The 12,695-nt window shown below is 40.1% G+C and overlaps 1 protein-coding gene and 1 long non-coding RNA gene across 29 annotated transcripts in view; one reads left to right on the top strand and one right to left on the bottom strand.

The window, feature by feature from the left end:
• LOC141504735 (uncharacterized) overlaps positions 1-12,695 on the top strand; it is a 149,741-nt gene that overhangs the window by 3,838 nt on the left and 133,208 nt on the right. The gene's annotated exons all lie outside the window — the stretch shown is intronic.
• The window catches only part of DTNB (dystrobrevin beta), a 410,081-nt gene continuing 402,112 nt past the window's right edge, over positions 4,727-12,695 (bottom strand). For 15 of the 28 annotated variants that reach the window (XR_012473461.1, XR_012473464.1, XM_074209934.1 and 12 more), the window contains 2 exons: positions 11,482-11,615; positions 9,146-9,229 (listed from right to left, as the gene is read on the bottom strand). Coding sequence is in view for 22 of the 28 variants with exons in the window: in XM_074209934.1 (XP_074066035.1) it covers positions 11,491-11,615 (125 nt within the window). In the remaining 6 variants the exon portion in view is untranslated. Of the gene's footprint in view, positions 4,818-5,622; positions 6,159-7,155; positions 7,191-9,124; positions 9,230-11,481; positions 11,616-12,695 lie in introns of those variants that run through there. The other 13 variants (XM_074209948.1, XM_074209949.1, XM_074209954.1 and 10 more) reach the window with 10 other exon arrangements.

The raw sequence follows: 12,695 nt of genomic DNA, 5'->3' as shown, positions 1-12,695 counted from the left end.
TAGCACCATTTAGTTTACATAATTCTGAGCTCCATGAGATCCTTTTTTCCCCATATACCACTCCCCAATCAGAAGCTAATCCCAGAATTCCATTTTTTTAAAAACTCCTTCCCATCTCACCCAAACTGATAGTAGCTATTCATGATCCCAGTCCCAGTCCCACTCTGATTGACATTTGAATTTGGAGGAATTCCATTTTTCAACCTGTATCCATTTGCCTCTCCTAGGGCAGCCTGCATACCATGTTAATGATGAATTTAGTGTAGTTACCTAATAGATTTATCTGGCTTCACTCTTGACCATTAAGGTACTAAAAATACAGTAAGACTTGAAGAACACCTCATAACCTCCCTATCTTTAATCCATACTTTTAGCATTTTCTCTTGGTTTATTTCATAAATGTAAACATAAGCAATCATTCTCATTTAATCCTTTGGAAGATCCTACTTTCTGGGGAAAAATCAATATATCATTTTTATGAAGATTTAAATTTTTACTTTTGTGGGAAGGTAATTGGGGTTGACTTGCTCAGGATCACACAGCTAGTAGATGTCTGAGACCATATTTGAACTCAGGTCCTCCTGATTCCAGGGCCAGAGCACTATGCAATGTGTCATCTAGCTGTCCCCAGAGATTTAAATATTTTAACAATGAAAAGCACTTACCATCTATTTAATACTAATTTGGGGGGGCAGATGTCCATTTTCAGCCAATCACTTCTAGTATTGCCCCTCCCTGGGTGTGCCATTTAAGAGTTGGAGGGAAGGTATTTCTTGCTATAAAATTATTGAATTTCAACTAAATTCTGGCTAAGGTTCTTCCAGGGTAGACTCATTAAGCTACCACATATCATCTTAGAGACCCTGGAATTGTTTATGGAGCCTCGACTGTCTTCTAAAGAACATGGAATATCAAATTTGAAGATTATTTGTCATGTAAATTGGCATTTTGGCATATGACCTATAGAGACCTAAATACTATCTTGGGATACAGGCATACGAGGTTTAGTGAGGAGAGATTGGCATTCCCTTCTCTTTCTTTTTACCCCCGTTTAGATAGCTCCTTTTCTGGTATTTCTCTAGCTAAATTCTTCCATTTCCTCAGGGGTCCGGCTGGAAGCTGGAGTGAAGTCTTATTTTTACAAGTGTAGTTTACTACTTATTCACCACTTTTTCATACACAGTATAAACAACATCAACTGCATGTATTTTATAGCTTTGTCTAATACAGGAAGAGCATCTGTGTGAGTTGTTGAGAGGAAGGTTTTCTCTAACCCAGATTGAACTGCTTATTAGTTGAACCTCTTCTTTCTTGGGGGCTCATCTGGTACCTGAACGGGCTCAGTTAAGTGGGTGATTGCTTTGAAGTCACTCTTACCTGTGGAAACAAAAACCTTCCTACACCAGCAAAAGCAACAGGTATAAGAGAGTATACCATATTCATTCTCCAGGTTCATAGCCTCTTAGAGATGGAAAGGTATCCAGCCATTCAGTACAATCCAGAGCTGAGAAGAAGCCCACAATTACCACATTATCCAACAAATGATTAAAATGTGCTTCCAAAATTTAATAGGGAGCAACCTTCTAAGGGAGTTCATTTCAGTTTTGGACTTTAATTACATTAAATCCCAAAGTTGACTGAACACCCACTTTCCTGTAATGGATAACTTGTTAGTGATTATATGGCAGGGAGTAAACAAGGAGGGCCAGCAGCTTTCATCTGAATCTTTATCTCTGGTTGAAAGACCAACTAGTTGGGAAGGCTGAAGGAAAAAAATGGAACTACAGGAGAAAGCCGGAATACCTCCAGGGAGAGACCAGAATAACAAATATAATACATAAAGTGCGTTAAGGTTTGTAAAGTGTTTTACACCTAATCACCAGAAAAGTTCTCCACAGAGAAGGATGATTTATTAGATTCTATCATAACATAAAGGAAATGAGGGGAATGTGGTACAGTATAAAGAGTCTGAGAACCTGCGTTCCAATTCTGACTCTGCTAATGACCTTGGACAAATCACCTCTCCCTCTGTTCCTTAGTTTATGGCCTAGAGACTATGCCACATAAGAATCAGTGGAAGCAGCTGGGATTGTTTAGCCTGGAGAGAAGACTTGGTGGGGAAGGGAGTAGCAATTAGATAGCTATCTTCAAGTAATTTTAGAGCTGTCAGACAGAAGAGATATTGGTCTTTTTTGGTGCCAAATGACAAACCTAGGAGCAACTAATAGAAACTACAGAGAGGAAGATTTAGGTTTGGTGTAAGGATCAAATCAAAGGATATTCATTAAAACTATTTGTAACCCATAAGGAATATTATTGTGAAGTTATTATTGGAGAAAGCAATTTCTATATTAAAATTCCACAAGAATAGAATGGACAGTCTAAGTGATCTTGGTCATCTTCAATGGAGGTCTTTAAGTAAAGATGGATAGAAGGGATGCTATAAGATGATTAGATGCTCATGGATGGATTGATTTGGATGACCCTTTAATGTCAGATGACCTTCTGACAGTGAGATTACGTGAAAGGGGGTTTTATTGGTCAAGACACTACTGGGGCCGGTGTTTGCTTCTTAGAGACTCAGGTTCATTTACTTAGAGGTACCAAAATCACTGTTACTCAGGTATTTAAATGATCCTGAAACAATTAGTAAGGAGACCTATTATTTCCAATCTCTATAAGAACTGGAATAAGAATATACTCTAGGATGCATTCAAGAGATGCCATAATGTGACAATATCTTATATTCATATAACATCTTATACACTGCTGAGTATTTTTCCATCTATTATCACATCTAACCCAATCAATAATCCTTTGAGGTAGACAAGATAGTTATGAGCTTCCATTTTATGTTGGAAGAAACTTCAGCTTGTCAGTTCACTGTCCCAAACCTGGTTTGAAGAGAAAGAGGGATAGCTTGAGTTTGAATTATGCTCTCTGCTGATGATCTATAGGTGTCCTGAAAATAATTAAAGCCATGAGCTGAGCCATGGACTGGAGGCAGAGATTTGTGGGAAGAACTGCTTACCCTTACCTAAAGTGTTATAAATTAGATTGGGAATAAAAGAAGTTAATCAGTAATTTACATAAAAATGGAAAAAGTAGTCTACTATATTATTGGCCCTCTATACTTCATCACTGACCCCTGCTGTTTTATTCTTGGAACACTAGTAAGTGTAGGAAGGGGTATGGATTATTCTAGGGGAAGTAATTTTTCTGAGCCTGGGATGGAGTGTGTTGTTTTCTGCTTATAGTCTGCCATCCCCCCTCCCAACCCAAACCCTGGGAAAAAGTAAACCCAAAATGATTCCCTATGAGTAAGCAAAGGATAATACCCATTAATGTTTCTGGAGGCCTCAGACAACTTTGGTTAGGCAACCTTGAAATGAACAAGGTAGTCTCAGAGACAACCGTTTGAGGCTTGATATCCTAGCTCCATAGCTCTAATGCTCTAACATGGCTCAGGACACCTTAGGGCTTGAGTGAATGTGATGGGGACCACTAAGCTTTCCAGAGCACATGCGATTTGATTTAGAATGCCAAGAGCCCCTGAACCCTGGTGAAGTAGTTATCCCTCTCATCTCCCATTTTCCCTCTTCAGGTCTCAAAGAAATACTAAAAGTCTCAGTCTAAAAGTGCCCATGATTTCCATTCCTAGATTCTTTTAAGGAGAGTGAAAAGGAGAATTGACAGGGTGGGTGGATGTAAACAACTGTTGTCCATAAGTATTTCTGTTCCTGACAGATTCTACTTATTTCCATAGGAAATCATTTGTAGCCACTGGGCCCAGTTCATAGGCCTTCCTTGGCTCTATTCAGGCAGAGGCTGGAGGTCAGCTGAGGCAGAGAGAATGCAGGGAGCCAGCTGTGGAGTCTTACTTCATTCCAGCCACTGCCCTTTATAAATATTTATAGCAGCTCTCCTTCTAAAAATAACACACTGGAGCCCAAAAGGAGAAAAATGAAAAAAAAAAATCACCAAGAATTGAGACTGCTTATCATGTATGCCAAGGAAATATTTAAGCACAACGAAAGACAGAATGGCTTCACCAGATTGCCTCCAGGGAAAAGCAGACAGGGCACATTGCTCAGGGCACATCGCTCCTGTCCATATCCTCTGTGGTCTACAATACATTTATTTGTAATTCCTGTTATATGAAAGGACTTGGTGGTTTGGACTCTATGGGGCTATAGCAGTGAGCTCTTTCTTTCCCCAGGTTGTAGAGCATGCAATGTCAAATGTAGCGGAAACCCAATAGTGAGAGGCAAGAGTCTATTTTTAGCACGTGGCCTAGGCAGGGGTGTCTATAAAGCTGAATACGGGCCTGAAGTTTCCTTTGTGTGATAGAAGAAAACTTGCTGGTGTTTTTTTTAAAGGTCAAAGGTCAGGTGGGAAGACAGTGTCCCCCACCCTGGGAAATCACCCACATTTTGGCAGCAAGTCAGAAAGAAACCCAGGTCACTGACACAGGAGTAGTGCTTTTTTTTTCTTTCTTTTTTCTTTTCTTTTTTTAACCTCCCGGGAAATTCCTTGTTGCAGAGATGAAACCATGCTCTGAAGGGAGTGGTGATGATGCTAGTACATGCAGGAATCTGAGAGGGAAGGGCCCACCAGTAGGACCCTCTGGCAGCCCCTCCCCTCCCCCCATCATCATTGGCTCTCCTTGTCCTGACGCTGTGGTGACAGGCAGACAGACTGCAAGCTTGGTCCAGGTGTGCACTGGAAAGATGATGGATGGGAAGGTGCCTCTGGGGGAAGGCTCTGCCTTCATCATGTCAATGAAATGCCAGCTTGCTCCGTTGTCCTCTGAGTCTCTGCAGGACAGATCTACTGTTAGTAAAAAGGGAGATATACATTTTTTTCTTGCAATGGTTTCTGGGCAAATGCTGTTAGGGTTTGGTATCAAGAGAGTAATCTATGTAGGTCTCAGGCTGCTGAGATCTTTATCTTAAAAGCATAGTGAATCTTGAGATGGGCTGGGCAGAGTTATTTCTGGCTTTCAGGGGAACAGTGTTTTCTTGGTGTGTATTTGGGGAAGGGTGAGGACAGGGAAGGAGGGTCCTTTAGAACTTCTTTAAAGGTCATGTCCAGGTTTCAAGTGTAGGTCATGTTTCCAAGGAAGGGAAAAAGGTCAGGGTTGCAAGGTCACTTTATCTGTACAACATTGCTCAGTTTAAATGCCTTCCAGTTTTGTGAGTCTATGAGATAGAAGATATCAAATGGAGTATACTGAAGATACTAAGACTAAAGGGCCTGGGAGTGGGTGTGGGAGAGGAAGGAACAGCATCTGGAAATATCAGGAAGGGAAAGAAGCCTTGGCTGGGAATTAGGAAGAGAATGGAAACTGAAGGATAGATATTTCATGCAATACAAGGTATCAGTAACGGTTACAAGAATCTGTGCTTCAAATGAATAAACCACGATATACAAGATTCTCTTACAAATCCTACCAGATAGGAGGGACTGGTGAGGAACAGGTCCCCTGGGCTGGGAATCTATCCTACCTGACCACTTGGAGAAAGCACATTGACCCAGGGATCAAGAAATTTACTCACTGATTCCTGCTCTGCCACTGGCTAGTTGTTTGACCATGGGTGAGCCTCTTCATTTTGAGGGCCTCTGTTTGCCCCTTTTTAAAAGAAATGAGCTAGACTAGATGGCCTCTGAGGTCTTTCTCATTGGCCTCTGAGGTCTTTCTCATTTCTAGGAGCTTATGTATTCTCTCTCCTCTCTTCTTGTTATTCCCAAATTGCAGTGGTCAAAGGCAGGACATATATATGGAAGAGACCCTCAAGGCTGTAAGGCTTAGCAGAGGTAAGAACTGCTTTTCCTTTGGGTACTAAGAAGATTCTTTTCCATCCAGCTTTGTGAGATGTCAGATCAGCAAAGTAAACAACATAAGGCTTAGGGTAAAGGAAACAGATCAGACATAAAATTAGAGTTTGACCCATAATAGGGAAAAAAAATCACTGGAGAGGAGAGTTTATGATTGCAATACTGTTTTCCCCGTCCTCAGCTCTATTCCCTACCAATATTCCAGGAGAGGTTCATTAGTTATAGTTTTGAGGGCTGGGCAATTCTTTCCTTATCCTGTTGTGGTGGCTCTGAGGCCTGGACTAGAAGACTTGAGCAGTTTAGTCCTGAAAACCTGTAACCTAGAAAGAAGATTCCCGGGAAGGGGAGAGAAAACAAGGAGAAAATATCATGGTTAACCCTGATAACCCCGAAGAACCTGGGTTTCAAGAATCATACCTCTGCTTATTGTTCCTGGCATTGTAATCTGAGCCCACCTTTCTATTGCATTAGTTAAGCAAGTGGGAAGTTGTATCATTTGGGAGAAAAAACTAGAGTCACGATCTTTAGTTTAAAACGAAGAGAGAGCAAGACTTGGGAAGAATGAGACTATCTCAGAAGTTTGTAAAGCATTTTTTCTTGTAGCCCATGCAGATCCATGTTATTTCTTATTTTTTCTAGAAGGTGGAAATGAACAAAAATGGTCTGATGCTTCTGGGCCCTAGAAAGTAGACTGATATCATGGGAATTTGAACCACTTGCTTTACAGACATAGTATGACCCTGGATAGCTTACTCTCAGTATAAGGATTTGTGGTCAATGCTTCAGGATTAGATTCTAAGGAGAGAACAGGAGCTATGGTCTAGGTGTTGTGGTTTTTCTGGTGGGGGTTGGGGGGGAACTGGAGGAATGGATGTGAAGGGAAGGTGAGGAGAAACTGCAAAGGGAAAAGGTGCTGCTGTCAAAGGTGCCCAAGGGAGAATGGGAAGATGGACAGCAATACCCTTTTACACGTCACCACTGGGTACAGAAATTGACAGCTGCTTTTTAGCCAGTGATTTCTCTGATTTGCTAACCTCTTCCCAATTCAATTTCCCAAAATAAAAGCTTCTCACAGAGGACTAGCCACATTTAGAGTCCAGTTCCTGAAATATATTGGTTTTTGGAAAAGAGAATAATGGGATTAGATTGACAGATTGAAGGATCTTTTCTCATTCAGTATGACTTGATCTGTGTAACGTATTCTATAAGCAGGAAAAGAAGGAAATTAAACTTCACTTAAAAATGAAAAATAGGAGAAATATGAGGAAAGAGAGAGGGATGAGGAAAAGATAGGGAGCAAGGCTAGCCAGTACTCACTTGTGCTACTTCTTGGTCCAGGCGCTCTGGCTAACCTGTGCAGCAGAGACAGAAATAATATATTTAGGTCACACTTAGGTTTCCTACCCAAAGCAAGCTTGTCCCCATGATGTCTTAGTTTTTCCCTTTCCCGTTCTGTAAACTGATTTTAGGCCCGTCTAAACTCTAACCGCCAGGCAGGGACTAGTGAGGCATTGTGATCCTTTACTGTAACTGTCACAGGCTGTAAACAAAATGCCCATGTAGAGAAGTGCCTGGCAGGGGACAAAGATGAGCAGGAAATGAAGCTCCAACAGCCAGATGGGTATAATTTAGTGAATGCCAATGAGGCACTAATAATCTGCCCCCCAAAATGAACAAGATGAAAATGACCTGAACTGTTACTATACTTGTTTGTGCTTTTGTGCTTTGCTCAAAATGTAAAAAAGTAACTGTACCAAGCAGAGAAGCTCGAATATTGACTTGGAACCACTCAAATCTGATTTCTCCTCTATTGTTGACTTGCCATGAAAAGACAGTATGCCCGAAAGAACCAATGCTGGACTGGGTGGCATCTGAGACCTGGGATTCAACCCCATCTCTGATATTTACTTGATTTGTGACCTTGAGTAAAGTTGCTTAACTTTTCTAATCCTGTTTTCTCATCTGTAAAATGGGGATAAAATGCCCTTAGTATTGATTTTACAGGATTGTGAGATTAATACAAGAAACTACATGCAAAATATTTTGTAGGTATATTAAAGTGTTAGACAGTGTAGATGCCAGTTATCATTACCCTGTACTGAAAGCAAATGAATTCCTTGGTCTAAATATCTTTGTTATAAGAGAAGGTTTGATGTGAGTGGATAAGTGGTGGGATCCATTTCAGGAAATGCTACTAAAAATGGAGTAAAAAAACAAAGGGCATCAATAAAACAAAACAAAAATGTCAAGAGTTGACATTTATATAATGTTTTATCCTTACAAAACACACATGATACGGATGAGGTCATTTGATCCTCACCATTTTACCGATGAGAAAATGAAGCTCAGACAAAAGTAAACTGACTATTTGGGGTCCTACAAACTAGCAGGGCCTGATCCACAGTCTCCATTCCAATTGGGGTCTTCTGACTCCAAGTTGACTGGTCCTTTTAATATATAATGGCTACTTACAGGAATATCAAGGAAAAGATTCTAGGAGGTACAGAAAGGGACTGTGAGAGACTGGAGGAGCTAAGAAGAAATTGGGATTGCAGTTTGGGGATGGATTTTGGCATAATTAGTTTTTAAATGAATGAGATGGAATGCTAATTGTTAACTCCAAAGCAATTTTAGGACCACATTAGCTGATGTGTGTAAGGAGAAGAACCAGATGAAATAGAAACACCTTGAAGGATGGATGATTACTGGGAAGAGTTGGAAAGGGTCTAGAATGGACAGTTGGGAAGTTTGTGGGAGTTAATGAGTGTTTTGTTTGTGGTCCTTCTTGGACTCATTTTTGTGTTGAATGCACCAAAACTGTTTCACTGAGACAAGTTGTATGTAATTTTAGTTAAAAGAACTGAAACCATTCTAATTTCATTCATTTTTGTTCAGTATTAATGATCTCAGTATCTCAAACCAGAGCTAAGTTTTTAATACTTTATTAGCTCCAAAAGCTTCATATATAAAAAAGACAGATCTCAGGACTACATTCAAATCTTCTAATGAACTTTTACTACAAGAGTAAACTGTGCATTTTGATTTCAGGGTCGTATCTCAAATTTCATTAAAATTTGCAGGTCACAAACTAAAGGCCCACCTCAATCTCCTGATACCTCAACCTCATCTAAAGTGTTGTTCCATGGGCAGATACTTTCCCAAATGTCCCCCAGGAGAAAGTAGATACAGGTATCTAAAGAAAGAAATGCTGTATACATAGAGTAATTGAGGCATAAAGATCAAGAAGGGTTTGAGGCCAGGAAACACAGGTCAGGGACAACTATACCTGTTGATGCTGCTGTCCCCATGATGCGGCACTGGTTTTAGTTGTTTGTAGAGGGATGGACCATTCACTGAGTAGCCACTGCTTTCTCTGTGGCCCATATACCTACTGCCATGGTTTTAACAAGTTATAGGTTGCTAAGGAGGGAATGAAATCACTGCTAATTGCAGCCCCCCCCCTCCCCTTCCCTTAAACTGGTAATGTGGCTACATATTGGCTCATCAGACCTTAGTCCTTTCTCACAATACTCAAAGAAAACAGTACTCTAGGCTAGTGTTTGGCTTAGGGACATGACTGCTATTTTTCTCAATACTTATAAAAACATTCTAAGAGAAGCTTAGGATCAAGATCAGACTCCATGAGTAATTATACTCAGGCTTATATCTGTAGGATGTAGAATACTAAGCCCCTAGGGTAGTCTTCCTTAGTGATATAGTCATGAGTGAATATAGGAAAGTGGAGTGATTATGCAGCATTTCAAAGCCTGTCTGCAGGCTGTTTAAATGCTACAGATGGGAGGAGCTGTGTGAGTTGGCAGGCTTTGTTGAAAAAATCCCTGCCCTAGATCATGTTAGGTACAGTTAGATGACTCAGTGCATAGAGTACTAGGCTTGAAGCCAGGAAGACTCATCATCTTCCTGAGTCTTCAGACATTTACTAGCTGTTTGACCCTGGGCAAGTCACTTCACCCTGCTTTTCTAAAAAAACTTTTCTAAAAAAATTCCAAATGGGATTATGAAGAGTTGGACATGTCCAAAACAACTGAATACAACAATGAGCATGATAAGAAAGAAATTGGGATGCAGGGAAAAGAATAATCACTAATTGTTGTTTCCTGCTCAGGAAATTTTTCAGGTAAGGAGACTGAGTCAAGTAGGGTTTAAATGACTTTTCCAGGACACATAGCTAAGGGTCTGAGGCCAGATTTGAACTCAGGAAAATGAGTCTTCCTGACTCTAGACCCAGCATTACATACAATGTCATCTGCCCAGCTGCCCCATTTGTCCCAGGACCCTGGGCCAAAGCTCACTTATTTGACATACAGAATGTCATAGTTTTGCAAAAAAAAAAAAAAAAAAAAAATGGAAAAAGGATGTATAACAGGGGAAAAGGTAGTGGAAAGACGAATAGGTCTATGGGGGAATGGGTACTGTTGTGTGTAAAGGGAAAATAAATGGAGAAAGAAGAGGAAGACCACACCTTTAGAGACAGTAATGGTACATTTACATTGATGGGGTATGGTCTATACTACTGGTGCATTTACATATTGCTATGTCTATAGTGTCTGTATGTTCACCCTTCACCTCTTTACTTTATACCTTAAAAGAAACCTATTTCCTTGAAGACTACTTCTCCTTTTAGGGGCAGTTAGAGGCATAATGGGTAAAGGACTGCCCCTGAAATCAGGAGGACTCAAGTTCAAATTCAATCTCAGACAATTACTAGCTATGTGATCTTGGGCAAGTCACTTAACTATGACTGCCTCTCATTCAAGGCTATCTCAGTCATCCTGATTTATTTTTTTAAATTTTTTTTTAGGTGTTTGCAAGGCAAATGGGGTTAAGTGGCTTGCCCAAGGCCACACAGCTAGGTAATTATTAAGTGTCTGATACCGGATTTGAACCCAGGTACTCCTGACTCCAGGGCCGGTACTTTATCCACTGTGCCACCTAGGTGCCCCAGTCATCCTGATTTATATTTTACCACTGGACCCAGAGGGCTCTGAAGGAGAAAGTGAGGCTGGTGACTTAGTACAACACCCCTAATTCATGTGCTTCATCACTTCCCTGATGTCATGGTCCTCTTGGAGAATTGAAGACAAACATCATCATCATCTTCTACTGAGGCTCCACCTTCTCTCTTGTTCCTGATTCAGAGGCCAAGGTGAAGGTAATAACCTGCTACCTGGACCATTGAATCAAAATACTATTCTCCATTTCTCACTTGCCATCAATCTATGCTATCCTCTTCAAATCTTTTAGAAGCTTCAGCACCTAATCCACATTCTTCCTTTTTTCTCTATGTCCCATATTTCATTCAGTTACTTAAAGTTCATATTGGCAATTTTCAATTTTTGATTTCAAAGTTCCTTATTCTTCTTGACTCCCTAAACTCTCATCTCCTACACTAGTTAATACAAACAGCATATGCACAATCCAGAACTCAGTATCATTAAGGTTATGTTTTAGACTGGTGACTTTGTACAATGCTCCCTCTTTTAAATCCAATTCACTAGCATGTCATGGCATCACCTCCCTGTGTCAAGATCCTCTCTGAGAACAAAGGACAAGTCACAACCTCTATGAGTAGTAGTAGGGGCTGGTCTACTGGGGACCCAACTGGTCAAATGGGCAACACACCTTCTTTCTTTAACTCCCTCTCCATTTCTTCTTTCCTTCCTTCTTCCTTTCCTTTAATTCTTTCCTTTCCCTACCCTTTTCCTCTGTCCATATACCTGTGAGTCTTCTGTCCAAAGGAATGTAAATTTCAATTGCTGAAATGAAAGATATTTTGGGTTTATTAGCTAGATTTCTTTCTTAAGGACTATGTCGTAAACCCAAATCACTCTGATTCTCACTGAGTGACCAACAGTAGATCCCACAAGCCCTTCTTGGTCATTATTTGGGCCCTGATTGGTTCAGAGTGAATGGAAATAACAATTTTTTTCTGTTTTGGTCAGAAACCCTCAGAGTCTTCCCCTTTCAGACTGATTATCCCCCCTTATTTTGACTAGGTAACAGAGGCCATTCTTTGCCTCATTTTTCTTTCTTACCTAGCCTTAATCATTGAATGCCTCAGTCAAACTGAGACCTGCTAAAGATTTTACTCAAGGTCAGGTTTCACACTGCATCCAAGGCCACGTTCAGTCATCCTGATTTATATGTGGCCACTGGATCCAGTTGACTCCAAAAGAGAAAGTGACACTTGACTTTGCACAGCCTTCCCTCATTTTAATCCAATTCACTTGCATGCCATGATATTAACTCCTTTATGTATAGTTCTCCTTGAGACTGAAAGACAAACAGCAACAACAACCTGTCATCAATCTCATTACTCTCATCTCAAATCTTTCTATTACTTAATAATAATTTTTCCCTGTACATTAGCTGACTCCTAGTTACATTTTTTAACTCTAAATTCTACTTTAATATTGTTCTCAACACATGAACTCTCAAATTATTATCACTCCCTTTGTAGTTGAATTTTTCTTTTTTTCTTTCAAGACTGTCAGATATTACTAAGGAAGGCACAAAATTACTCAGTCTATTAAAGATTACTGTTGTCCATCTTCAAATCGGTTTTCTTTGCTACTTGTCAATTTTAAAATTAACTTCTCATTGTATTGCCACTATTCTCTATTATAGCTATTCTAAACCTACTCTCAGACCTCCAATTCTCTCTTCACCATCTCAATTTTAGCAAATGATCTTTCCTTTTACCATGATAATGAGGTTCACAATATGACTGATCTGAAATGGAGATGAAGGTCAGTGGGAACAGAAGAAACCCTTAAATCATATTACCATCCTTCCATTATCTTTATTTTTTAGCTTATTTCTTCTCCTACCCTCCT

Source organism: Macrotis lagotis, chromosome 1 (assembly GCF_037893015.1).
Source record: "Macrotis lagotis isolate mMagLag1 chromosome 1, bilby.v1.9.chrom.fasta, whole genome shotgun sequence".
Taxonomy (NCBI): domain Eukaryota; kingdom Metazoa; phylum Chordata; class Mammalia; order Peramelemorphia; family Peramelidae; genus Macrotis; species Macrotis lagotis.
Note: the sequence above shows the minus strand (reverse complement) of the source record. Positions and strands in the feature narration are given on the sequence as shown.